The following is a 27,306-nucleotide window of genomic DNA, read 5'->3' as shown; positions in this document are numbered from 1 at the left end:
AACCCAGCAGTGGTCCTTTGCAGGGACAGTACACATTCACACATTCTTATCTGCTGGCTCATTTCTGCAGCCTATTTTTCAGTTTGTGTTTGCTTGTTTGTTTTTTTGAGACAAGGTCTCAATTAAATACATGCTGGGCTATATATACATGGAAGGAGACCTTGAACACCTGATCTTTCTGCCTTCACCTCCCAAGCACTGGGAATATAGAAGGGTACTACCAAACCCAGGTACAGTTGCTAATGTGAATCAGCTGATTCTTATATATTCTTACATATGCCCTTAATGGTACTCATCTTTGTTTTTCAACTGAAAAGATACTTTGCAAGCATGTTTAGTGATGGTCTGCTATAAACTTAAAACCAAACTCATATATCACATTGTGCATCACCACTATTTCTGAATAAATGCTACTGGTTTGAGTTACAAATTTAAAAATTTAATCTCCCAAGATAAACACAACTATAAGTAACTGTTGGTATACACAGACATATGTGCTTTTAAGGAACACCTTTCTCTTTACTGGTACACTACAGTGATCATAAATTAAGAAATATACAAAATAATCAGTGGAAAACATTTTTTATTAATTGTAAACTTATCTTAAGTTAGAGCTAAAAGCAAACAATCAGGAACAGAGCCATTCACTCATGCTCCCTTCATGCTCTTAGAGCTGTCTGTCTCATTTCTAACGTCTGATCCTTATGGTGCAGAACCAAAACTCTACTGTCATGACCGATAAGATCACCGCTGCCCACCTGCATCTCATTTGTCCTCTGACACAGGCTTCAAAAATGCGAGTTTAAGATTAATACCTGGCTCCATGTTTTAGCTACCCTTTACTGTGCATTTTTTAAAAATCAGTGCTAATTATTCAAATGCTTTTCAACCCTGTAGCTGAAAACTTAACAGATAAAAAAGGGAAATGTTGGATATGTTCAGTTTTAACTTCAAACACCTTATTTCTGAGTCAGCCAACATCCATCACTATGAGCACCACTTCTCCATACCTTTGATATAACCTTTCTCACGAACAGCTTGCAAAGTGGGGCGCCGGGTAAGAAACTTCTTTAAGTTTTTCTTAGTTTTCTTCTGCTCTGAAGAATCCATGCTGGATCCTTTCATTGCTTAAGACAAACAGATATTTTGTATTTCAGGAAAGTTCTCTGAGAGTTTTCCACAGATGACACAAAACATATCAATCCCGTGGTCAAATTATAGCAGAGATGGCTATTCTAATTTTAAGTGAGATTTTCATTGTTGTAACTAAAAGTGAACTATACCTTACTTTCTTTAGTATGAGTCAAGACATTAACAAGTGATTTTACTTTCCCATGTGTGTCAGAGGGTAAAAATGACACACGAATTTCACAACTCAACCCAAAATTCCTATCCCAGAGAACTGCTGAAGGGTCTGCAAAGTCCACATACTTGTGTTTGAGGTTCTCGTGATTATCTGTACTGATGTCAAAAGGGAGAATACAGAACCTGCTCTATAATATTTCAATTTACAGTAATATGAAATTCTCAAGTACATTTGTTAAAAATAATTATATTTGAAGAACACTAAGAGTATGAAATATATAGATCAAGAATTAAAAGTTAAATCCAGGTGTGATGACATATGCCTGTAATTTCCTATGTCATCATATGAGAATCAGAGGCAGGAGAATCTAGAGCTCGCAGCTGGCCTGGGCTTCAGAGAGAGCTTGAAGACAGTCTGGACTACACAGAACCAATGAATCTCAAAAATCACAAAACTTAGTATTAACACTGGTGGTGGTGGTGGTGGTGGTGGTGGTGGTGGTGGTGGTGGTGGTGGTGGTGGTGGTGGTGGTGGTGGTGGTGGTGGTGGTGGTGGTGGTAGGTATAAAAGTTGAAGTGAGTTTCTAATCACTTAATTAGAAGGCCAGAAACACCTGAGCTCAGCATGTGGATTAGTTAAACCAGAAAAGGTGTGGAGTCACAGTTAACAGCCAATAATATACTTCACAAGATTCTGCATTTCTTAAAACTGGTAGCTTAGCTCTGCCCCTTTCCGTGTGCTCTGGAGATCCAAGTGCATGGCTGTGTGTGTGAGCACATGAGAGTGAGCTGCCTGGTGCCTGGAGTAGGGGTGGAGCTGTCTAGTGATTAGCCCTTGACTTCAGACTTCCAAAGTCTAAGATTTTATACAAAACTACATACTTTTAACTCAAAAGAGCCTCGCTTCCTAGAGGCCTCAAGAGATGTGTACTATATTTTCTCTTAAAGTATCTGCCTTAAAATTATTACATCACATAATGCATGCTATGGTTAAAAGTAACAAAGAGCTAAAAGATAGTACTTAATTAACCTGTCACTTTCTAATACCGAAGACTGCATTTTATATGGACATTTATCAGCAAAGGAGCAAACGACTCACAGCGAAGTTTTTTAAGCTCCTTCTGGTCCTTTTCTTTATCCTGCTTTTCTACCCCAGGTGAATCTGGCGCCTCCTCTTCAGCTGCTTCATCAGCCTCTGCTACCTGTCAGTGTCAGAAAACATAGATTACTTCTCAAGTTGCTGTAGATGAACAGCCTATTTTTCAGACTGACTGACTCTTACCAGTGATTTTAGGAGAACAGTGTACAGTGTAATGATTTTGGTATTTGATCAATCTTTAATAGAATTCACAGAACATTAGGTATACCTGACTCACTTGACATTGCACGTGGTTGGCACAAACAACACTTAGGAAGTCGGTGATAAAAGACTATGGACTTCCTGACAAAAGGGTCAGACTTACACTCCTGGACAGGACAGCCATGATGCCTGTGACAACAGTTTAAGAGCACACTAGTACATACAGTGTGGAAACAACAGCGGGAGACAGACTTAACGCTCACAGATGTTAGGTGCTGAAGTACCTTCTACTTCTACTGAAGTAGACCTCTTCTACGGCCCCACCAAGAAAACCTGTACAGGATGTCAAACAGTGGACCAAATTTCCAAAGCTAAGGACTCTGACTCCCTTTTAACTGAGGTCTGCTGCACTGAGTTTATTTCTGTTTATGGTATAAGGGGCCTCCATTTCTTCTTGCACCAGTACTATTTACCACAAGGCACGTCCTTCCCCTCTGTTCCTCAGTGCTATTCTCACATGAAGTGTCCATGGGTAGGGAGGTCTGTCTCTAGGCACTTTCCTCTGTCCCACAGATCTACCCCACATAGACAGAAGCTCTACTGCTTAACAGAGATTTATAAAGTCCTAATATATGATAAAGCAGGTCCTTTACTTCCTTCTTCAACAAAGTCTTGGGTACTTTTAGCTCCTTTTATCTCTAAAGGAATTTTAAAATAAGGCTCTCAAATTCTACAAGAAAACTACTTGGAATTTTAATGAAACTCAAAAATCTCCCATCTCAAAATCATTTAGAAAACACATCTTTACATCACTGAGTCTAAGACTCAGTATCTCTCAGTAGCATTTTGTGATCATTTAAGATCAGCTCTATCCAAGGCTGGGCTTGCACCTGCAGCAGTCTTCCTGCCTTACTCCCAGTACTGGGATCTCAGGAAGAAGCTGCATCTGGGTCTTCAGTGCTTGACAGTAGGTACTTTCACAGCTCATAGTAATTAATATGCCCCTCTTTCTTAGCTGGCCTCATTCTCTGCATCTAGAGACCTCACATACAAAACAAAACCCTTGCAGCACTACCCTGCCGTACCTTCCCTAAGCTGGCCCTTCCTAACGTCTTTGGAGTATGTTACACTCCCTCATCACCACAGTACAACACATCTTACTGTGCGATAACCCATATTGTTTATCTTGCTTTTGACTGTAACTTCTGCAAAGCAGTTGTGGTGTAGTACTGCTTGCTGCCCAGTGCACAGACTCACACAGTTATAAATGTATGTACTGTGATGACAGCTGAAAACCTACAGGGGCTAGGAAAGAAGCATCTGAACAGACAGACACAGGCTCAAGATGGATCTTAATGAAGAGCATAGGAGGGTTCTAAGAATGAACTACTGGCTACCAAAACCAATCACATTTTAGCAATGAGCTCAGCGGAAGACTGCCCAGCATGTACAATGCCCCAGGCTAATCCAAACTACCAAAAGCAAGCAAAACACACACACACACAGACAAAAAGGTCATCATGCTACATTAGGAAACTGGTTTAGAAGGTTATTCTTATTTGGGTATGAAAATAAAGTCAGTCATGGTTTCAGAGATAAAGATATAAAAGTAAAAAAAATACATTATACTATATATAGTTTATGATCTATTTGCTAGAAAAGCTCACATCTCACTTAATAAGAGTTATCTTTCATCTCTGTCAGCTAGAAGGCCCTCAGTACAAGTGAGAAGTTAAGAATGCTAGAACACACAGCTCTTGGTGACCGGAGGAGTGAACAATGAACACCTTCAGAAGAGAAGCAGCAGAAGAAAAGTAGACATGGTGTCACTAGAAACACACTGATGAGGCTACAGATGCAATACACTTCAAAACTTGACCTCTGGCCTCTGCCCATCACAGTATCCCTTCCAATGCATTTGGACACTGAGTAAATACTATGTGCACTAAGCACTGTAGGTCCTTCTTCACGAACCACTGCCTAACAGAAACCCTGATGCAAACCACTGACATTTCATAGGTGAGAATGTTTGGTCACATCACTGGCACAAACTAAAGTGACCTTTGCCTTTCCCACCTGGGTTAGCACATACATGTATGCATGCAGTCTTTCCATCTGTAAACTGAAATTTGCATATACAATCCACGATTAGAAAATCAGGAAAACAGCTCTGCAGTTAAACAAGAGATAGAGACAGGTAGCTCTGTCTCACAAGGTGCTCTGGCTGTTCTGGAACTCACTATGTAAACCAAGGTAACCTAATATTCACAGGGGTCCACCTGCCTCTGCCTCTGCCTCTGCCTCCCAAGTGTTAGGATTGGGGCATGCATCACTACACTTGGTTCTGCAATAAAAATTTTTTGCTTAAGTCAAATACATACCTGGTTATTGATAGTACTACTAAGAACTTTAAACCAATCATTAATAACAGCATCGTTATCAGACTGTATTAGCAGTTCTGTTCCTTGGCGGGTTTTCAGCTTTAGAGAAAAGAAGCGTGAAAAAAGAACACAGTCAGTGCTTTTAACAGAACAAGTGAAAACATGAACTTCTAAGCCCACAGTCTGCAGTGCGCTCAGTCTTACACATAGCAGTAGAGGTAGCAAGGCAGCTAGGGGATGCATTTCATCAGTGTCAGCACCAGTCTGGTTATTTTATAGAGCATGAGCCTCCTTTTTTTGTAGTAAATTCTAATAAAAATCTAGTAACTCTGGTCCTAAAGTAGTATACTTTATCATTTAAAAATAAATTCAAGTATAAAAGCAATGCAGACAATGAAAGCTGAAACAAAAGTCTGTAGGATTGCATACAGCTTAAACATTTTTTATAGCCTGAGAATTTTCTTAATCTGGCTACATATATTACTGTAAGTGCTAGGTTTTCAGTATTTCCTACTTACCAGACAATGATGACTAAGTATGAAGACAAGGCATAAACGATAATAATGTCACATCCCTTTAAAATGTTTATACATCTATTAACTTAATTCATTTATTTATTGCGTGTGTATCATGCCTTGAGTATGGAGGTCAGAGGACAACTAGTCAGTTCTCTCCTCCTCCATGCTGATCCCAGGAACTGAACCCAAGTACTCAGGCTTGGCAGCAAGTGCCTTTAACTGCAAGCTAACCCACCAACTTTCACACCCCTTCTGAGCAGAAATATTGCTAACTGTCTAATCATGAACTGAAGTAAGGATATCCATTATTTTACACGAAACCCAAAACCAATTTAATCTCTTTGGACTATATTGTTTTTTTACACTTCAATAAAAGAACTGTAAATTGTAACAATATCTCTTTCTTGGCTGATAACTGGGTTGGCTTTTCTAGAGGAACACTTGGCATTTTTCTCCCAATCAATTAATTCATCATAATTTTCCAAGTACTATTTAGTAAGGCTATTCCTCAAAATAAAAATAAATAAATGTAAGATATGATGAAATAGTAACCTGGAAAGTATCAGGTAAAAGAAGTCTAAGAAGACAGCTCTCCTTTGAGATTTCTCCTTTCATGCATATTTCTAGACAGCCAACCGCCAACACTAAATGTATGCTGTGTTAGACAAGGGAGGGCTTCCTGATCACAGATAAGAGTTTAAGATCAGGACAAAGCTAACCACTGTAAGTAGCGTCACTGTGGGAGCATTTGTCTTAGTCTTAGAGATAAACTGTACTTGGGAAGCAGAGCTCAAAGAGGATTGGAACATAAGGAGGGAAAATAAAGAGAAAGAATCATGTAGATTCTGCTTGGAAGACACTGGCAAAGCCAAAGTGCCCAGCCTACAAATGTGAAAGGCCCAGGACATGAGGCTATAAAGAATGGGGAAATAGAGGACAGATTACAAACATATCTCAACAATTCCTCTAGCTTTCTGACTTCACTGCTTTCTGACCCAGGTGAACTACTACTCAGGTCCCTGAATGCCAGCCAGCGAGGCCTCTGAGCTGTGTTATAACAGTACATGGCAGGTGGTCGACTTCCAAGTCCAGGCCTTTAGAATCTCTATCATCTCTCACCCTGCTAGACTCCTGACTTGCCATGTGGAGAAGCCTGTGTTAACTTTCTTGAACAAGAGAGATCTTAGGGAGAAGGAAACCTATCCGCGAGCCAGTATAGGACATGTGGGGAAAGTGAGTCAGTCCAACTACCCACTCCATCTGCACCTCATGACTGGTCCCCAGGTGAGAGAGAACACCCAGTCTCTCATTCTACACTAACTGGAACAAGCGAGGGAAGCTCTTTTGCAAAGCTACCAAGCTCTAGAGTAGTCTATTATATGTCAATAACAAACTGATTACAAACTGCTGTGGAAGCTTTGGAATGACAAAGAGGAGCGATGTCGTTGCTGTAAAATGGTTCTGGGCCACAGCGACATTAAGAAGGCATGAGATACCCTCCCTCCTCTTCTCCCCACACACTCGCACACCCTTACAACATGATGGTACAAGCGACTTAGTCACAAACTTTGCTGAAATTTGTCACAATAAAAACCTAAAACATGTACACACTAAAGCCAACAATGTGAGTTATTTACTTCAAATACGTTCTTCTTGCTTGATTTGTCCTTTGATGCCATTTCAATCGCTGCCCCCTTCAGGTCCACTGTGAATTCTGGTTTGGACTGATTACTCCCAAACTTCATTTTAGAGAAAAGAGAAAAGACATTATGTGATATACATGCATAGGTATGTCTAAAAGAAGACCAACTATGTATAATACAGAGATTGTCTTAAATCCTTCTCTTTTCAGATTAAAGAATTATAAAGTATATCTAAATCCGATGAGCCTTTAAACTAACAGGCCCTCAGTTCCTCAATAAGGAAGGCTATGATCAGGCTAATTCTATTTGCAAACAAGTGGACATGGATACACTGCCGCTTCACAGTATATTATATTTCTTATAACTTATCGTACACCGTATGTGGTTATATAAAAAATTATGTTTCGAATGTGATGCCCAACTATCACCTGTACACAAATCACAAGCAGATGTCACATACATTTTCTAAGGAACATCCTCTAATCCTATTTTGATTAGACTTATTTGCTTGTCAACTAGGTCTGTTGCCAATAACTATACCAATGACTGATAGAAACAGAAATCCTAAGGCCCATCATTTCACTTAGCCTTCGCTAGAAAATGGAAGTCAGATACTAAAGCCTTTAGCATCATAATAAAAGCCATGAAAAGAACAGGAAAGCAGGTGTCATGAGTACTTAAAAAAAGTTCTTAGCTATTTATTATGTTTTGTAAAACTATATAAGAAAGATTGGCAGAGGGCTTGGGGATTTAGCTCAGTGGTAGAGCGCTTGCCTAGAAAGCGCAAGGCCGAGTTTGGTCCCCAGCTCCCGAAAAAAAAAGAAAGAAAGAAAAAAAAAAAAGAAAGAAAGAAAAAAAAAGATTGGCAGAAAGAAAATGTACATTAAACACATATTTATTCTGTTGGTAAGCCTCTGATAATTTAAATTTTCTACTCAGCCTGCTTGGTAAGAATAAAAAAGGTTATTCCTATGGCACACAATGATTTGGTACATTAAATTTTCTAAGAACTATAATTTACATGTAATAAAGATTACAAATATTTCCTGAATTTTATATAAAAAACTTCATTTGCTGAAATGTCATGTCAATGTATACTTGCCCTTGGAATCAGGCCTGACAATATTGTGGTAGATAAGTTCCTACTGTAAGAGCAGAACTCTACTTAGCAGCTTTGTACCTAAGAAATGGCCAGACTCCAACTACTTCATTTTTCTTCAACTTTTCAGTGAGTAGTAAAGATTTACACAATGCACTTGTTATAACAAGAAATAGGGTTCGAATGGAATTTACTCCCGAAACATTTCTACCTTTGTTTTTTGTTTTTGTTTTTTTCTTTTCTTTTTTTTTTTTTTGGAGCTGGGGAACAAACCCAGGGCCTTGCACTTGCTAGGCAAGCGCTCTACCACTGAGCTAAATCCCCAACCCCCATTTCTACCTTTGTAACCAAAACAATTAACCATAAAGCTATAACAGACATAGTAAAATTCTTGGCAGAACTGAAACATTCCAGATGTTTTATAATTTGAAATACACTTAGTAAAACAAAATCAGTTATTGAATTAGCTACTAGTAAGTTTTGTAGATGGTCAAGGTGATCTAAGAGAACGTATAACTAACCAGTTAAAGATAAACAGTGATATGAAAAATAATAAAAATGGAATCAGTAAGTTTGGCAACATTTTTCTCATTCTTTTTTCTTTAAAGATTTATTTATTTATTTATTTATTTATTTATTTATTTATTTATTTATTATAAGCACACTGTCGCAGTCTTCAGACACACCAGAAGAAGGCATTGGACCCCATTGGTACAAATGGTTGTGAGCCACCATGTGGTTGCTGGAAATTGAACTCAGGACCTCTGGAAGGGCAGTCAGTGCTCTTAATCCCTGAGCTATCTCTCCAGCCCATTTTTTCTCATTCTTTTTGAAATCATAGTTTTCAAAAAACTATGATTTTACTGAAATCACCTCCCTGTCAGAATATTCAGAGCACCCACAACAAAACAAACAACAAAAACCTCAACCAGTAGTAAGAGGATGCAAAGAGACACAAACAGTAACAGGTGAAACAGTGCCAGACTTTATGTATGATAATGGACTGATTTTTTTTTCCCCTAAAGAGAAAGCAGAGAAAGGAAGAACTCATAGATGGAGCTCCGTTGGCAAAAGGACACGAGGAGGCAAGGAAAGAAAATGATTTCATAACAACACACAACAGTGGAATGTCAGTGAGAAAAAGCACAGTGAAACCAGGTAGCATAAGAACATACCTCGATAAGCAGACACCATACTCGCATAGTTAAACTCCCAAACGTGTCTGCCAAAGACACAATTCCTACAGTATTTTGTAATCACAAATATTCATGTTTATTCTTTAGGTGAATGGTTTACAAGACATCATAAATACGCACATCTTAACCTATATTCACAACAAAACAACTGAAGGCCAACAGAAAGGACTCACATCTGGTTCTCAGCTACCTTGTCCAGTCCCTCCGCTCAGAAACCCTAACCTCCTCCTGAGGAGTACTGGGCATTGTCTTATGACCCCTTCAGGTGAGTTCCTGCATGTGGTTTTATGTAGCTTACCTTCCACTTTCTCTGGAGTACCAGGACAGAAGTGATCTTTATCCTCTATGGGACATCTGACAATGTCCAGTTAAGTGAGAGGTGAGGGTACCAGTCATCTGCAAACACCTCAGTTCATAGACACCACTCATATCAGAAAAGCCTATCCTAAAAACAGTTCTATTTTTAGAACTTTTAGAATTTGTAAAGTATAAAAGAACGCTTCAAGGACTAGTAGGATGGCTCAGTGAATAAAGGTGTTTGCTTGAGCAGGCCTGATGACCAGAGTTCATAGCCAGAACTGACATGGTAGAAGGACACCTTCTGAAAGCTGTCCTCTGCCCGCTATGTGCACCTGCATTCAGTTTCCCTCCCCAACCTCGCTTTCTTCTTCAACCACACAGATAAAAATTTTTAAAAGAATGCTTCAGAACTACTGATGTTTGTGTATTATTTGTGTGTAGCTTTCTCAATTACAGGTGGAATATATGTGTTCTATTTACTCAATTGTAACTATTCTTTGAAAAAGGTAAAGAACATGATGATTAGAGAAGAAGAAGAAACAGAGAGAGTAGGTGAGCATGAGCCTGGATGAGTATAAGGTTAGAGAGTCTGCTATTTCTGCGAGTGATCTCTTGGGATTTTAGTGTGGATATAACTTCTAAAGAACTAAACTCTTAAAATGTGAACACTGTAGCTTAATGCCAGTCAAACTAAAGTGCTAACAGCAATCAGGAAATAGAGACAGACACTGACAGGACCCAATGTCAGCCTGTACCTTCTGAGAGTTAACTGAGAATCTGTCCTCTCATCTCAGGTAGAACTCCACTGCAGAAAGGGGATACACTTTACCAACGTTTTCTCTAGTTGCTGAGCGGAGAAGCAAAACTAGATTCTTTCAAATCATGTCCAGTAATCCTAAGAGATGCCTTACATATCCTGCCAAAACCTTGGTATTTATGAAGTAGTTGTAAAATACATTATATAGACTCATCTACTTCTTATTTAAATACAACTACTGGTTACTGAACCATTTAACTGTTTTTATTCTCTTAGTATGTGAATGGTTTTTACCTGACCATAACATTAATAAAACTTCACTTAAGATAAAAATTAAAACAATAAATCTCCCAAATGAACTGTCATTAATAATCCTTCCAATTCAAAATTGGCTAGCCCAGTGAGTTTTGAACTGTATTTCACTAAGGCCTCCCCCATGTCTGCATTTCTTAGAGCCTACACAGGGCTGAAGAGATGGCCAAGTAGGAGTGCAGCATGAGCTGGTTACCTGAGTTCAAGTTCACAAAGCTATCCTTTAGTGTTACATTCAAGCCATGGCACCCATATGCACTCGCTCGAGTTCTCGTGCGAGTTCGTTCTCTCTCTCTCTCTCTCTCTCTCTCTCTCTCTCTCTCTCTCTCTCTCTCTCTCTGAAAAAGACAAACTAATCACAAACATAGCTGTCACTGACCTCACTCAGCACGCTGCCTACTCTCTTATCTACCACAGCCTTCAATAGTTAAGGTTCATTAGTTAACAAATCAGTGAACACCTTGCAGCTTATTTCAGGCATTGGTTTATTATTTATTAATCTTAACTGCTTCTCCATTTCATTTCTTTCATGCATTCATTTTCTTCAATCCGCTTTTAATAAAAGTTGAGCCACAAGTACGAAGAAAAAAATAATTACACAATTCTTCAGAAAGACATTAACACAATACTGCCACATTATTCCAGGGAAAAGGAGGAAGACATAATGATCAATCTACCCTAAGAAAGACAGGTCATACTGACATTTTCCTCTTATGATATCAATGTATACTCTAAGTAATTTCCATATACTGGCTGAGCAGAGAACTAACCCAAGGGTTAGTGAGGCACAAAAAGAACTATTCTAGACTGCGCACACTGCTACGGATTTTTAGGCTCCATTCCACAGACACAGAGCTTGGGCATGTGTAGGTCAGCAGGCTCAGCACTGCTCTACACAACTGCAGCACAAATGTAGGAAACAAAAGGCTGTTGGGAGTTTGATAATGGTTCCCTCTGTCCTCAAACATGGTTCCTAAGCTAATTTGAAAAAAACAGTAATTGTAAGAAAATGCTGGTTAGAAAGGATATAAAACAGACCAGATACATTTAGAATAATTTAGTTTTAATTTTTTTTGAATATTGACATTTCAACTGCAATTACTAAACGTTCTAGAAATACCCAAAGAAGGATCTCAGGAGCCACTCTCGACATTCTAAACCCAGATCTGTCACTTACTACTTGTCAATTCTTAAGTTTGAATGTTTGATGTCTCAATGTCTCACCTATAACAGGACAGAAGGACAAGAGAAATAGCTGTCTTGGAATAGAAAGATAACATGTGCACAATCCTTTGCATTTAGGACATGCCAGCATTCAAAACATTAGCAACTGTGACATCCTGGTGTCATTGTAACTGCAACTGTAACACCCATGTAACAATAGTAAACACCAAAAATAAACAGCTTCAGCAGTTCACAAAACAAAGCCCCATTTCTTATTCGCCTAGAAATTTGCCTGACATTACAGACGTGGACATCTGACTCCCCTCCTAGTTACAAAGGATCAAACAGACAAAGGTGGGCTCAGCCACATGACTACCTATTTTCTAAGTATCTGAAATAATAATTTAAAACACAGAAAAGCTTTCACATCCTATAAGTTAATATTCTGCAATGCTCAAGTTGCGAGCAGTCGGTTCAAAGGATAAAGCCAACTGCTGATTTTAACACAGTCTCTTTAGAAAAATGGCATGTGCACGTCTTTACTTCAAGCACTGTGGACATTCAGTTGTTACAGCACTCACATGACTTAAGTACATTTCCACAGAGCAATACTTACCCAGCTTGTACTACTTCCTTGAGTTTTCGTAAAAAGTAAAGATGAACCCTGCAACACTGCCCAAGAGGACAACCAGTTTTTTCTGCAAACACACAGATGAAAAGCAACACTATCAATCAAAAGAAATCAAGACCTACTAAGTGCTATCACTGTTATCCACAATTTAATGGTTAGTACTTGAACTATTTATACTTAATATATGATTCTAATGGCATCCATAGTCATTTTAGTGCCTCGATCTGACACATAACCATCACACAAAACAAATGAGGTTAGTCAGAAATGTAAATAATCAAAATAGTTGTAACCAAAATATCCAGGTGTTTTCACATAGAACTAATCTAACACACTGTAATTAAGAACATTAATTTATTTTAGCCACACAAACAAAACATATGTGTATGTTCCATAGATACTAGATAGGTTAAATACTAAATATGTTAAAAGTATATATTAAACGACTGATTGCTCTCTAAGATTTTAAGAATTACTGAATTACAAAAGCTACACATACACGTAAAAACCCTGAATAGAAATGAAGGATAGGCTAGTGAAGTGGCTCAGCAAATAAGGGCACCTGCTGCTGAGCTCAGTAATCTGAGTTCAATCCCCTGGACCTATGAAGAGAAACTCACGCAATTCTCCAACACCAATATTCACATTGTCAAAACCTGTAAAGCCCCTCCCCCAATCCACATCTCAGAGACAATAAGTATTAAGTGTCCAGTGTATATGGGTCTTTTAAAAGTGTTATATAGTACTCTTATGTGTGCTTGTGCATGTGAGGTCAGAGGGTACCTCTAGAGTCAGTTCTCTGCTTCTATCTTTACAAAGGTCCTAGGGGCCAACTGAGGCTGCCAGGTGTGGGCAGCAAGCACTTTCACCTGCTGAGGCTTCTTGCCAGCCCTGTATTTGGGTCTTTTAAACACTGACCACTAGAAGCTGGACAGGTGGTTCAGTGGTTAAAAGCGACGTTTGTTCTTGCAGGGGACCTAGGTTCAATCTCCAGCAACCACATAGTATCCAATTGTAACCCCAGTTCCAGAGGACCCAGAGTCTTCCTCTGACATTCTTGAACCCAGCATGCACATGGTGCACATACATACACAAAGACAAAACACTCATACACATAAAATTAAAAATATTTAAAGCAACTGTCTACTGACTCACTGTTCTGTCTCCAGATACACAGGTAGGTTCACAATAAACGTGTACTACTACTGATGCTCCTACTAATAACGTTAAAGGTGACTGACTGATGGTATAGTCTGGCCAGAATCTTCCCTTCTTTGTTATCTTAAATTATCCATTAAAGATTTGTTGTTTAAATGTTTCTCCCACTGGAGTAAACCTTACATTATTTGACAATTCATTTTGTAACTATTTCAAAGTCTAGACAATTTCTTTTAGTAGCAGCAAATATAGCAAACATAGATTAATATTTGCAAATAATAAAATTATATTATATTATAAGGGGATTCAGTTGCTGGAAGGGTAAAAGGCATGTTAACTCCACATGCTATAATGCTGTAGAGATTCAGTACTGCTTTCCATCCAGTCCCACACGGCCAGTTTGTGGGAACGTTGCAGGGACTTGGGTTTGCTTATATTGTCAGAATGTAGGATTCAATACCTGTGAGTAAGATCTACTCTTCCATTCATTTCCTGTAGTTTATGCACAACTGGTTTTGCCTGTTTCTTTGTTTGTTTTTCCCAATGAAGTGTAATTTAGTCTAAGTCTTACATGTCCCAGGGCTGAGCTTCAATGTGTAGCCGAGAATGGCCTTGAACTTCTTTCTGTCCCATGTCTACCTACAGTGTTGGAGATCATACCCAGGGCTTTGTGGATGTGAATGGGCACTGTAGCAAGTGAGCTACTATCCTTAGCCCACCAATGACAGTACTAATGACTAGTGCTTCCCCAGGAACCAATTCACAATGCTCTTATTTTACACACTTATATATACATGTGTATATTTAAGTATAGCACATGTTTATGTGTGGGTATACAAGTATGCATGGGCTAGAAGAGAACATGAAGTGTTCTCCCCTATCACTCTCCACATTTTCCTTTAGGGCAAGGTTTCTGCCTAAATCTAAAGTTCTTGCTTGGGGCTGGGCTGGCAGCCAGAAAATCCTAGTGTTTCTCTTGTCTCTGCCCCAACTGGACTGCAGTTACAGGCTGGTGGGGAGACCATGCCTGGCTTGTTACAGGAGTGCTGGGATCTAAACTCAGGTCCTCATGGCTGTGCAAGAGGCACTCAGACCCACTGATTCATCTTTGGCTCCCTGCTTTGCCCTTTCAGAGTATCCACGTTTGTAATACTTCAAGTGCATTTCTTCTTTGCTAGGTTCCTACTCCTGCTTTATTTTTTAAACTTTAACATCCCTGCTCACAGCTCTAAATCACTGTTTTTAAACACAGTGCTCTGCTTCAGTCTGAGCACTCACTGTTTTAGTAGACCTAAATCGTCTATCTGCATGTTAGAAGTAGTGAGGATTCTAATACTGTTTATTAAAATGTACTTTCTATTTCATTTTGTGTGGACCTCTTTTATGCTGTTTTGAAATGACTTTCATTTGTTTGTGAAACAAACAAATTTATACCTCTAATTTATACCTCTCTACAAAGAAAGATGCTTTTCTTCCTTTCCAACTTTAGATGTAAAGGGAAGAATTATTTTCCTTTCTTAAAAAAAAAACTGTTATGTGTATGTGTGAATATGGTACTTGGATGCAAGTGTGCAGGTGTCCATGGCAACATACACACAGACAGAAGCCAGAGCAGACACTGACTTCTTGCACCACTCCCTGCCTTACTGCCTTGAGAGAGGGTGTCTCACTAAACAGGAACTCATTTTGGCTGTGCTGGCTAGCTGACCAGTGAGCCCTTGGTATCTGCCTATTTCTTTCCCCCTAATGCTGGGGGATCCAGCCATGTCCAGCTCCACCTAGCTTTTTTACATAGGTGGTGGGGATTTGAACTCAGGCCTCCACATTTGCAAAGCAAGCATTCCTAACCACTGTATCAATGTTACACTTGCAGAATTAACTAAGCGAACACTCAGTGTGATACTGTAACAGCAAACACTGTAAGCACCCTAAATGGTACTAACAGCAGGCCTCATCACATTCTTGCAGATAAATAATGATTAACTTGCTGGTGATTAACTATTCTGCAACAGCACATGCTGTGATAGCTGTGATATAATGAACTGGAACCATCTCCAAGATAAATATAAAGTAGACCATGGTTAATAATGTCATCTACAGTTGGGCATGATGGCGCATGCCTTTAATCCCAGCACTTGGGAGGCAGGCAGATCTCTGTGAATTTGAGGCAGACCTGGTTTACTAATCGAGTCCAAGACACCTACGGGATTTGTTATATAGAGAAACCGTGTCGGGGGTGGGAGAGTGTCATCTACACATCTACAAACATCTACATGTAAATCCTCTGTAGAGGAAAGTACTTATATTCATAGGACCTGACATGGGAACACACAGCTGTTGAAGGCTTTTTCAATGGTACTCAATATATCTTTGCTTTTTATTATGTACCACAACTAACTGCTTATTCAAAGAAAAAAATATAAAAAGAAAGAAAATGTTTCTTTGGAATTTATTATTTCTGAATATCATTTTTTTTTTTTTTTGGTTCTTTTTTTCGGAGCTGGGGACCGAACCCGGGGCCTTGCGCTTCCTATGTAAGTGCTCTACCACTGAGCTAAATCCCCAGCCCTCTGAATATCATTTTTTAAATATGTTAACAAAGGAAATATTTCAATGGCAAGTTTACTAGAAAATACATGATTGAAAATTATCCTAAACCATGTTATTAATTCTACTGGAATAGAAGTTTTCATTTACTCAACCAGATAAACATGTAAGAATATTAAAGATTTCATACTTACCGAACCTTTTTCCCATTTTCAGTAATTTTTGTTACATTTAACAATCCATATTTCTCCTGACCCTATGGAACAAAGTGATACTTTTAATGTTAACATTCATTCAAATAATAATGTCCAAATTATACTAACCAATGGAATCAAATGACCTTGCAGTTCAAAAACATAAGAGATTAGTTAGTATATAGCACACTCATTATCACAGCACTATAGTTATCTTGACATTGTCAGTAATTTAAAATTAAGGACTTTGGGGTTTTTTGGTTTTTGATTTTTGTTTTGTTTTGTTTTGCCTTTTTGAGAAAGAGTTCCTGCAGCCCAGGCTGGCCTGGAACTTGCTATAAACCCAAGCCTATCCTTGAACTCCTACCCCTCTTTCCTCCACCACTCACAAGTAGTAGGGGATCATAGTCATGCCCAACAACACCTGGCAAAATATCTTTTTCTCCTGAAGTCACAGCAGCCATTTTGATTCTTTGTTAGCAATTAGAGTTTTACAAGTAATCACCAGAAAAATGGTTTATATCTGCTTTGCAAATATGGAGGCCTGAGTTCAAATCCTCACCACCCATGTAAAAAAGCCAATCTCCAGCATTAGGGAAGGAAACAGGCAGATCCAGGGGCTCACTGGTCAGCCTGTTCAAAGAATGTAATGTGATGTTATGATGATAAATAGTACATTTGAAAAATACTAATCTTGTCAGAACATAATAATGACTAGGCAGACAAATGACATGGCTGATAAATTATTCAAAAGTACCTAGTACACTACATAGACTTTAAAGTGATATAAAGAAATGTCAGTATGTGCTTCATTAAACAGATCACCACGTGGTGAACTGGGTCTTGAAAATACTAACTAGACTTATTAGACATGACATTACAAATGTAAAAGTGACAAAACTTTATCATTCATCATCATGCAGGCAAAAGCTAGTTGATGTTTTCTCAAAAGTCCTGCAAATAAACATGAAGTAATACTATCTCACTACATTAGTTTCCTATACAAATGAGATTCATCAAATGAGCTGGTGGCTATTATAATCATCAACACTACAAATAATATGTACATGATACAGCAGCTCAACTGAAACACAAATACAAACTCAAAGAAAATAGATTCAAAATGTATTTCTTTTTTAAAAATATCTGCTTTACTTTTACTCATGTTTGTGCATGAGTATGAGTATGTTTATGTAGGCATGTGCACACAAGTGTGGGGACCTGCAGAGGTCAGCAGGGTGGGTCAGATCCCTTGGTACTGAAATCACAGGCAGTGTCAGCTGTGTGATAAGGCGTGTTGGAAATCAAACTTGGGTTCTCTGAGAGCAGCAAGCATTCCTAGCCACTGAGCAATCTCTCCAGCTCCAAAATTTATTTCTATTTGATTGGTTCCTCAACAAATTCTAAGTACTTTAATAGGAAAATATAAATTTTTTAATATGGCATATAAACATAATATCAATAATGTTTAGAAGATGTTTGAAATTTTGCTGCATCTCTAGCTGAAAATTTTTATTGTTTATTGTTTATTGTTAGCATACTTGAAAGTAACTTAGTCACATTTTACTATAATCGTTTTACAAAACAGGTGTTTGGTCTCTCAGAATCGCAACTTGAAACTTTTCATAAGACTCTATTGCCTTTCAACAAAAATGTCAAATGGCACAATTTTAAGTATGTACAAGATACTATACAAATACAATTTAAGTATGTATAAGTTACTACATAAAAGCCTTCTGTCCTTTCATCAGATATAGGTAAAAATTTTCCAAAGTATGAGAATAACAACATTTACTTCTCAGGATGGGCCATTTAATGTGAATGGACAGAACTGAGACTCTGGGATGTTTAAGCTACAGCTGGAGTAGCATAGAAGCAGTGGCAGCAAGAAGGAGGTTCAGGTATCAAACAAAGAGTAGAAATGAATTTAGAAGCAGTAGTGACAGTGTTGAGTTCGAGAATGAGAAAGAACTTAAATCAGATTTTTACCAGAGTCAACAGATAAATAGAACAATAAAAAACGAAAACAAAAACCATGTGAAAGGCTGCATTTGTTAAGACACTGTTCAAAAGGAGCTAGTACTTTCCCCAAATTCTCACAGGGAGTAAGACGAGAGCGCTGGTGCTCTAAGGACTGAGCACTCTCATTTGAATATAAGAGAACAAAACTTGCTATACCCAAATGTACAGAAAGTACCACAAACCAATCATTACAGAATATGTTAAGTGCTATGAGAAATGGACTCCTATCTTAACCTGAACAGGAGAACTGAATTCAACCTAGAAGACAAAGAACAGAATCAGAGCACCTTCCTAGAGGAGCTGACCTCTAACCTACCAGTAGCCAGATGGACACAGAAGGAGAAAGGCAGAGAGACCATCTCAGGGCCCACCAATCCTGTGGCAAGGTAGACATGTGGCAAGAAGAAAGAACTAAGAGACAGCAGCATGGCTGGCAACCAGCTGCACCCCTCTACTGATATGCCAAGGAATGCCAAAGGTCTGAATTTGACCAAGGACAGTGAAAAGGGGGCTAAATTTCAGAGAGACACAGGTCATGAGGGGACAGGAATGACATGCATACAGGGGAAAGGGAGGATACTGAGCAAAGTGCAGAGTTTAAGCAACTAGGTAGACAGCAGAATCTGTTTCAATGTTGTATTTTTAGAAAACCTTCTAAATCTGTACCTTCATTGCCAATAAATATATATATACCAAAATTTTAATTCACATCAGAGAGAGGGGGAAATAGCTCTGTAGTAACCTGACAGGATGGAAGAGAAACAAGTAGGACTTTTAGAAGCAAGGCACGCAGAGGAGGGACCTGTAAAGTAGATGTCAGGAAGAGAGAGGTCAAGGGGATAGCAGTCTCAGTGGGAGGCAAGAGAGCAGAAAAGGTGTGTGGGGAGGAAAGAACACCCTGTTTATGTGGAAACAGTAGTCCTGGCAGCATCAACACAGCTGTTCTGTGTTAACAGAGCATGGAAACAAGGCACACTGGGGAGGCAGTTCCCGGGGTGGCCATCAGAGGGCACCCTGCATCCAGGACAATTTAATGGATGTCAAGTGGACAGGGAGAACACTGACCAACAGTGCTTTTAAGCTCTATGCAGATTTGCAAATTCTTGCTTCTACAATTTCTTAGAAATTCCTTTTTATTAAAACATAATCTATGAAGATATTTCTGTGAAATGTATTATACCTCCTATATTTAAAAATACATCCTATCATTACCTCTTAGCTTATTGAGTGCTAATTAAAAATAAAAAGTATATACAATGTGATGGGAACCATAAAACAAGGAATGAAAACAATTAAAAAGAAATATGCACGCATTGCCACATATATGTGGAAAAAGGGAAACAAGAGTCAGAATGATCAGAAAGAAGCGAAGCCTGTGCCTACACAGAATCTCAAGTCTGACTAGTCAACAAAAGTTTGACCTAACTTCACCAGACAGTAATGGTGAAAGTTAGTCTTTTTAAAGTGTTAAAGCTACATTCACTAACTGAACAAGTATTTGCCCAGCAGCTACTGTGTGGCTGTGCAGTAGGAATGAGCATTACTGTTTCTGCTAGCACTGTTTCCTTGCTGGAGAAGACAGTGACAAGAGCGGGGGTCTGTGTATCAATAGCTGCTCTTAATTTTATGAAATAGACAGAACTCATGCTACAAGGAGGATCACAAGGAACCTCATCTAACCTAGAGGACTGGCCTAAATTCTCTAAGGAAGCAAACTCTGACATTAATCCTGGTGGACATGCACAGGCTTCCAGGCAAAGGTGTGGCAGAATCTCAGTGGCAGAGGGAAGTTGAGAGACGACCGTCGTGTTGTGCAGTTGTGCAGTAGGCAGAAGAGGACACACAAAGCGTGAGCTAGGGATACGGTCAGGAGCCAAAGCATGGATGTATGCAGTCTTGCTTAAAAGTGTTCTCCTTAAAATTGTTAACTGTCACCCAAGAAGAGACAGCAGTACAAACCAGCAGCAGATCAGTGGTGACAGGAAGATCAGGAGTGTGTGAACATGAGGATGAGGTCAAAAAGTAAAGACCTGGGTTTTAGTGTGAAGAGAAAAGCTGCTGGGAGGTTTCCAGTCAGACTAATCATCTCCAGTCCTCCCTGGCCCAGACTGACAAGCTCTTCCAAATCACAGACGCGCAAGAGCAGCCATACTGCTGGGAAGGAAGGGCATACGTACGTCTCACCTTCAAACTGCTGGCCTGGGAAGAAAGTGAGGTGTGACTTGTAATATTCTCTGGCAAAGGTCTGTTCTTTGTTTTTTGAGACAGGGTTTCTCTGTGTAGTCCCGGCTGTCCTGGAACTCACTGTGCAGACCATGCTGGCCTTGGAATGCACAGAGATTCCTCTGCCTCTGCCTCCCGAGTGCCAGGACTCAAGGCATGTGCCACCAGACCTAGCTTAGAATCTATTACTTTTAAAAACTAAGTATAAATTTGTCACTTAGAAATATGGCATATATTTAAATATAGCATATATGTAAATATAAATTACTAGCATATTTTGTACAAGTGGGGCTTTAAAATGAGTAAAATTTGATTCTTAAAACTTTTAATTATAATTTTTCTAAAAGGCCAATAAAATTTATAGAGGCACAAGAAACACTTCAACATTGTATTTAAAGAAAATTAATTTACTGAAAGTGGTAGAAAAGGCTATGCTATGTTTTCTGTATGTTTCTAACATACTAACTGGATCTTGATGCTTTGTTGAAGTAGGAGGAGATTCATTTTCAGGTAAGCAGAGTTTGGTGGAGGTTGGAGAATCCTACAAGAAATAAGTAATGAAAAATGTTACTCTATTTTAAACATGTCTTTCTCCCTGACCACAGTGGGAGAACTTAACGAGGCAAACAAAGGAAACTGTTTCCTTGTTATTTTCTATCTCAGATGCTCTGAAGTAGGATCGCACTGATCTGAAAACTACAGATATTATTAAAAGTTTACAACCTATGGCATGTTTGTATAGCAACTATGTTGACTAAAACAGCATTTTATCACTTTTAATTAACCCTATTTAAAATTACGTATACATCAGTTACCATATGATGTGCTATTAGTATGATACACAAGATTATAAAGTTCTATGCAGAAACATTCACAAGAACTAACTGATAATTGACAAAATGGAATTTTACTCTAAAGCAATATGAGAAAATAAATTTAATTGTTTATTGGCATTAAAGGAATTTATGGTTATTCTTCAATAATTAGATATAAAGATAAAAAGATATGCCAAAGAAATCTAGCATTTAAAGATTAGTGATGCGGGGTGGGGTATTTACATGTTTAAGTTTACAAGAATATAAAAACAAGCACAGGTTCTATAAACAGCTAGTTTGGTCAAAACTAAAAGATATTATTTCTTATGAAGGGTAAGAGTGAAAAGTATTTTTTTGGTACTAATACCAACTTTCCTTAAATTTTCTCCATTCTCTTAGATGCTTGAACTAATCTGAGTTAAAGAGGATGAGAAGTCATCCCAATCCCCTTACTAATTCCCAGTCCAAACAAACAGTGCTTTGAACACTCACCTCCACATCTATGCTTATAAAACTACAAGATTCTGACAACAAGCCTGAGAACATTTTAAGTAACAATGTAAAACCCTAATCTCAACATTCATTCACTTGGGAAAAAAATCTTCAGTTTGCACCCTGTAATCTGTACACATAAACTCCACAACAATCAAGATTTACAAAGAAACCTTTGAAAGGACAATCTTACAACAAAACAACCAAAGCTAACACCACTAATGGACAAAGTATTAAAATCCTATCTACAAATCCTAGAAAAACAAGCTCAGCTTATCCAGATTTGAGTTTAACCTTATTTCAGTACTTTTTCTCAGTTCAGTCACATGACTTCTATGTGTATTAAAACAGCCTGAAAAGCAAAAGATGAATGATCCAAGACTACAAAGTGAGTGAATAAAAGTGGCATGGATTCTACATTCCTAAAACCCACAAATAACAGTGATAATGAATACATAATCATTATTACAGTAAAGAAACAATCACACATTGATGTATCTATGTAAGAATATGTGCATACACATCATTCACATCCATAAATAGTTTTAGTAAAAGCCATACATAAATAGGAACAAGGAAACCCACTCAGATGCAATAAAGCCATACCCACAACTACCTTCTTCAAGGTAATCTTACCTGCCTGCTGAACTAGGACTCAAGTCATTTTAACAAAACTTGCCACATAATACTGGATTTTATTCCATTAAAGTTATAGGTGCCTATTATGTATAGTGTCCTAGTGTAGTCTCTTTTTCCATAGCCTCAAAGACTGCCCTATTTTAAGAAGGCATATTTAGGTGATAAAAGAAATGGAAATATTTACTTGATGAAGCAATTAGCTGTGAATCTATTTCAAAGGGCAACCTGAAGAGACAGATTTCTACTAAAAATAAGTAAACATCTGTTCTCAGGACAGTCATATTGCTGCTGCCTAAGGGCAATTAGATGAGAAAGAATATGAAGTAATTCTCTGTAAAGGTACCTTCAAGGATCAGATTAAAGTTGAAATCTCACAGAAATGTGTGTGCATGTGTGCACATGCACCCTTGAAAATGACAGAAAGCTTGAAAAAGGAACTCTAAGTATACCTCACCGAAATGCTCATTTTTGCTATCATTGGAAGAAATAGAAGAGGTAGTTCAACAGTAGGTTTTGCCTTGCCATATTATATATGGCAGTTAACAGTTTTCTATATACCTAGATTTATAATTAATTCCTGGAATTGATTGTATTTTCCATGAACACTTCTAGGAATCTCATTTGGCTAGGCTAATCTCAATATTAATAGATTTTCAAACACATCTTCAAAAACATTGATTCCAAAATGTCACTCATTTAATTTGTCTTTTAGATGGCTACATGTAGAGGTAAAATATTCTTGAAAATAAAAACTAGAACTGGTCTATTTTCATTGTTCTGTAAATTCTTATTATAAATATAGAAAGTGTGCACCCTACACTCTTCAAAAATCTACCTTGTTTTATATAGAGACTAATTTACATTCAATTGCACTAACAAAACATCTTATTTTGAACTGAATGAAATCAGTAATTTACAAAAGAATTTAAGACTGAAAGTAACCGAACACTGGGGGGAAACTAACAACAGAGCTCATTTTAGCCAGGCATAGTGGTGTTATACCTATAATCCCAGCACTCTGGAGGCTAAGGCAGGAGGGTCATTGTGGTAGTCTGAATGAGAATTGCCCTTGTGACTCATGTATTCCAATGATTGGTCCCCAGTTGGTGAAAGTGTTTGGGAAAGATTAGGAGGTGTGGCCTCACTGGAGGAGGTGTGTTATTATAGGTAGGTCTTCCTACTGCACACACTTTGTGCTTGTGGATCAATTGTAAGCTCTCAGCTATTGCTCTAGTGCTTACTGCTTATGTTCCTACTGTGATGATCATGGAGTCTAGCTCTCTTAATCCCGAGCCCTCCAAAATAAATGTTTTCTTTTATAATGTTGCCTTTATCATGGTGTCTCTTCAGTGCTAGAGCAGTAGCTGACAGCTTACGACTGATCCACAAGCACAAGGTGTATGTGTAGTAGGGATACCTACTTGTAATAGCACACCTACCTAATTTTTCCCAAACATTTTCAGTTGCCAACTTCCAAGTCAGACTAGGCTACAGATAAAGATCCTGCTTTAAAAAAAAAAAAAAGAGAGAGCGAGAGATAGAAACATGGAAGACTTGTTAATTATGCTACAAAAGTGATCAGAGACCTTTTTAAAGGTAATGTGCTTAATTTTTGAATGTCATCATCCCCTTCCCCTTCTCCTTCTAATGGATATGACTGATGTTCTTACAAATGTACCACAAATGCCCACCATGCCCTCAAAGAAAACCTTATTCTAACAGTGTAACTGAGGAAGTTTAAGAAGATCCTTTCTGAAACCCGAATCAAAATCCATATCCTATTAGAAACATAGAATGTCACTTCTCAGACTGAAGAAAGAAATATTATGGGAAAGAATAGAGCAAGTAGGATCACTTCCTGGGACAGAAAAAATGAAACCTTTACTATATAAACTTTCCTGAAGATCAAAGACAGCAAAAGTGGCTTAAAATAGTGTGTGTGTATATATTATATACTACACACTCCTACAAACACACATGTGCATGCTAGCTCAAATATGTCAAGTATACACATCAGATATCAGTATGTCACAAAAAAGTTGGTCTATTGTACAGAATTTGAGAAAACACAAATCCAAAAACCAATGCACAGTAACTGATGCTAAATACAAACTCATGCCATTTAGTTAAGGCAATATTTTCACACTGTTTTGTAGACAAAAACCATTAACTTGCATGCAAGAATTAAGTAACTAGTGTGTGTTCTGCCCTCAACAGGATATCTGCATCACCCTCTAAGGTTCAGGGGCCATCAAGGGACAGAGAGGAGAAAGAACTAAGGAAGGAATGCTATGAAGCTCTTCTGGATATGCTGTGGCTCACTCAGAGCAGCAGAGCCTGCCTGCACAGCACCTCATCAAGACTAAGCATCTCAGCATTCCAGCACACAGGAAGGACCTTAGGTCTCATCCTTCCCTGAGGGACTACGGGCAGTTAATGAATAGGAGTGGGTAGGCATCAGTGGTGTAGCCACTGGTAAGTTACTCTTGCCCAAGTAAATAACCTTCCACCCAAGCTCATTCAGGAACCCCTAATTTAATGTGGGCTATAAAAGCAAACAGATAAAAGTAGGGAGATTCTGTTGAGAAGGGCTCAGTGGGAACAGTATAAGATAGGCTAATGAGAGGGTGATATAATCAAAGTACATTATATGTACATAATAGTGGAAAAATTAAAACAAAATAACATTATTTTGCACTTGATCAAAAGAAGTTAATATTTTTGCTAATAATTGTGTTTAACAACAGTAAAATTTTACATAAATATTAGTACAAATGGCTATAACTCACTGTGAACAATATAATTCCCAAAACACTTGACAAAATTCCTAACACATTTTTCTCCAAGCTCTTACCTTGTCGTTGGAGTCCAACACAATGGTGCTATGTCTCCATTTAGTTAACACTATTGGTTCTTGCAGCCGCCTGTCCAAGCTCCTACTTTTAATTATTTCTCTCTGCTGCTGAGATGAAGCATTATACTAAACAAACAAAAGAATACACTTCATAAGTAAAAGATACAAATGTGAATCTACAATAGCTCCTAATGACACATGATCACTAGGCAATGTTCAAGGGATACCACACCACGAGTGGTCTCATCTCAGTTTTCTTACTGAGCAGCCTTGTGACAGGACTGAGACCTTGACTTTAGGGTTGGACATATCCAGTTAGTGTTGTCTTTTGTAAACTATTTGTTCCTCATAAATTGTTCTTCACTGCAAAAAGGACAGAGCAGAACTGTCACCTCACTAAGTTGTTCTAAGAGTAAATGTAGTAGAAACACTCCAGTTCTTCATAAATACTACTACAATTATCATACAGTTTAAATAAGGTTTACACATACAGTTTTTACATTTAATAGTTTAAAGGTTTGCCTTTGTCCACTTAAGGCTAGACATACTGCTGTCTTTCTAAAGTGTACAAGCTCAGAACATTACTTCTGAACATAACAACTGTATAGAAAACAGAACAATCACTGTCAAAAGAAAACTGCATGTGAAGTTAATATGTTATCAGTGCAGTATTAAACATAGGTGTCTGGAATTTTAAGTAGATCATACAGAAAGATGGAAAACTATAAAGCTTTGAGAGTTGTGCTACCTTATGTAGGGAATGTAAATGCTTTGTTGTAAAAAAAATAATAATCAACTTTTAAACAGATGTGGGCTTTTTTTTCCTGAAAAGAAAAAAATCCTGTATTAATGCCCCTCAGCTCTAAAATCAGTCCAAACCTTAGCTTTCAATGACTTTGATAAAAATTCCACTAGTTATATATTAGAGTGTGCTTTTCACGCACAGTATGTTGTTTTTTTGACTTTCCCAAGTGAATGCATACAAAGTAGCTAACGAAGCTGAAACTAGAAGTGGCAGTCAGCACATACAGGTATTTGTTTTTAATTCAGTGTTTTCTAACAATAATCTTCAGATTATTATTTCTACACTAAACAATGATAATGCTTAAAGACCACCAAAGTCCTGTGCCAGACATTTAATTATAAAAAGACCTAACTGTTTACACAGGGCTTCTCGGAAAAACAATCATCTCTAGCAAACACTTGTGGCTGTGTGAGCTTATATATGAAATTTCATGGAACCTAGCCTAGCTTTTGAGCTTGTAATTACTATAATTTAGAAAACCTTTCTAGGTGGTAAGAAAAATAATGTAAAATTAATTCAAGTAATAATCATAATTTTAAATGTACTCACAATTTACTAGGCACAGAATATTCATAGGGGCAAAACAAGCACAACGAACTGTGAGACACCAATAACAAAGTGTACATAATAGAGAAAAAGACAAGAGAAACAACACAACTTAAACACCCTTAGTTTAAAAAGACAACCACATTTTAACATGTTTTTAATCCCTATAAAAACTTTTTAAAAATCTGAACTCAAATCTAATTGTGCATTATTTTAAGCATATACATAGAAATAAATTATAAGAACCTAGCACAGATTTTTCTAAAGTAACACAGTATTAAATACACATCGATGCCTTCCAAATACAACTTCCAGATCCATCTCTCCTCCCTCTCATGCTATATTATATGATGAACTGCATGTTTACCAACCACATGCATCTCATATTTTGATAAAATCTTAGCA

General features: G+C 37.9%; 1 protein-coding gene across 5 annotated transcripts in view; it reads right to left on the bottom strand.

Moving 5' to 3' along the window:
- Arhgap12 (Rho GTPase activating protein 12) overlaps positions 1–27,306 on the bottom strand; it is a 113,349-nt gene that overhangs the window by 6,810 nt on the left and 79,233 nt on the right. For 3 of the 5 annotated variants that reach the window (XM_006254012.5, XM_063276459.1, XM_063276460.1), the window contains 7 exons: positions 25,551–25,676; positions 16,506–16,567; positions 12,592–12,673; positions 7,142–7,243; positions 4,987–5,085; positions 2,405–2,507; positions 1,011–1,127 (listed from right to left, as the gene is read on the bottom strand). In XM_006254012.5, coding sequence (XP_006254074.1) covers positions 1,011–1,127; positions 2,405–2,507; positions 4,987–5,085; positions 7,142–7,243; positions 12,592–12,673; positions 16,506–16,567; positions 25,551–25,676 — 691 coding nt within the window. Of the gene's footprint in view, positions 1–1,010; positions 1,128–2,404; positions 2,508–4,986; positions 5,086–7,141; positions 7,244–12,591; positions 12,674–16,505; positions 16,568–21,216; positions 21,292–25,550; positions 25,677–27,306 lie in introns of all 5 variants that reach the window. The other 2 variants (XM_006254013.5, NM_001107357.2) reach the window with 1 other exon arrangement.

Source organism: Rattus norvegicus, chromosome 17 (assembly GCF_036323735.1).
Source record: "Rattus norvegicus strain BN/NHsdMcwi chromosome 17, GRCr8, whole genome shotgun sequence".
NCBI classification, from domain to species: Eukaryota; Metazoa; Chordata; class Mammalia; order Rodentia; family Muridae; genus Rattus; species Rattus norvegicus.
The sequence above is the reverse complement of the archived record's forward strand: the minus strand, read 5'-3'. Positions and strand labels throughout refer to the sequence as shown.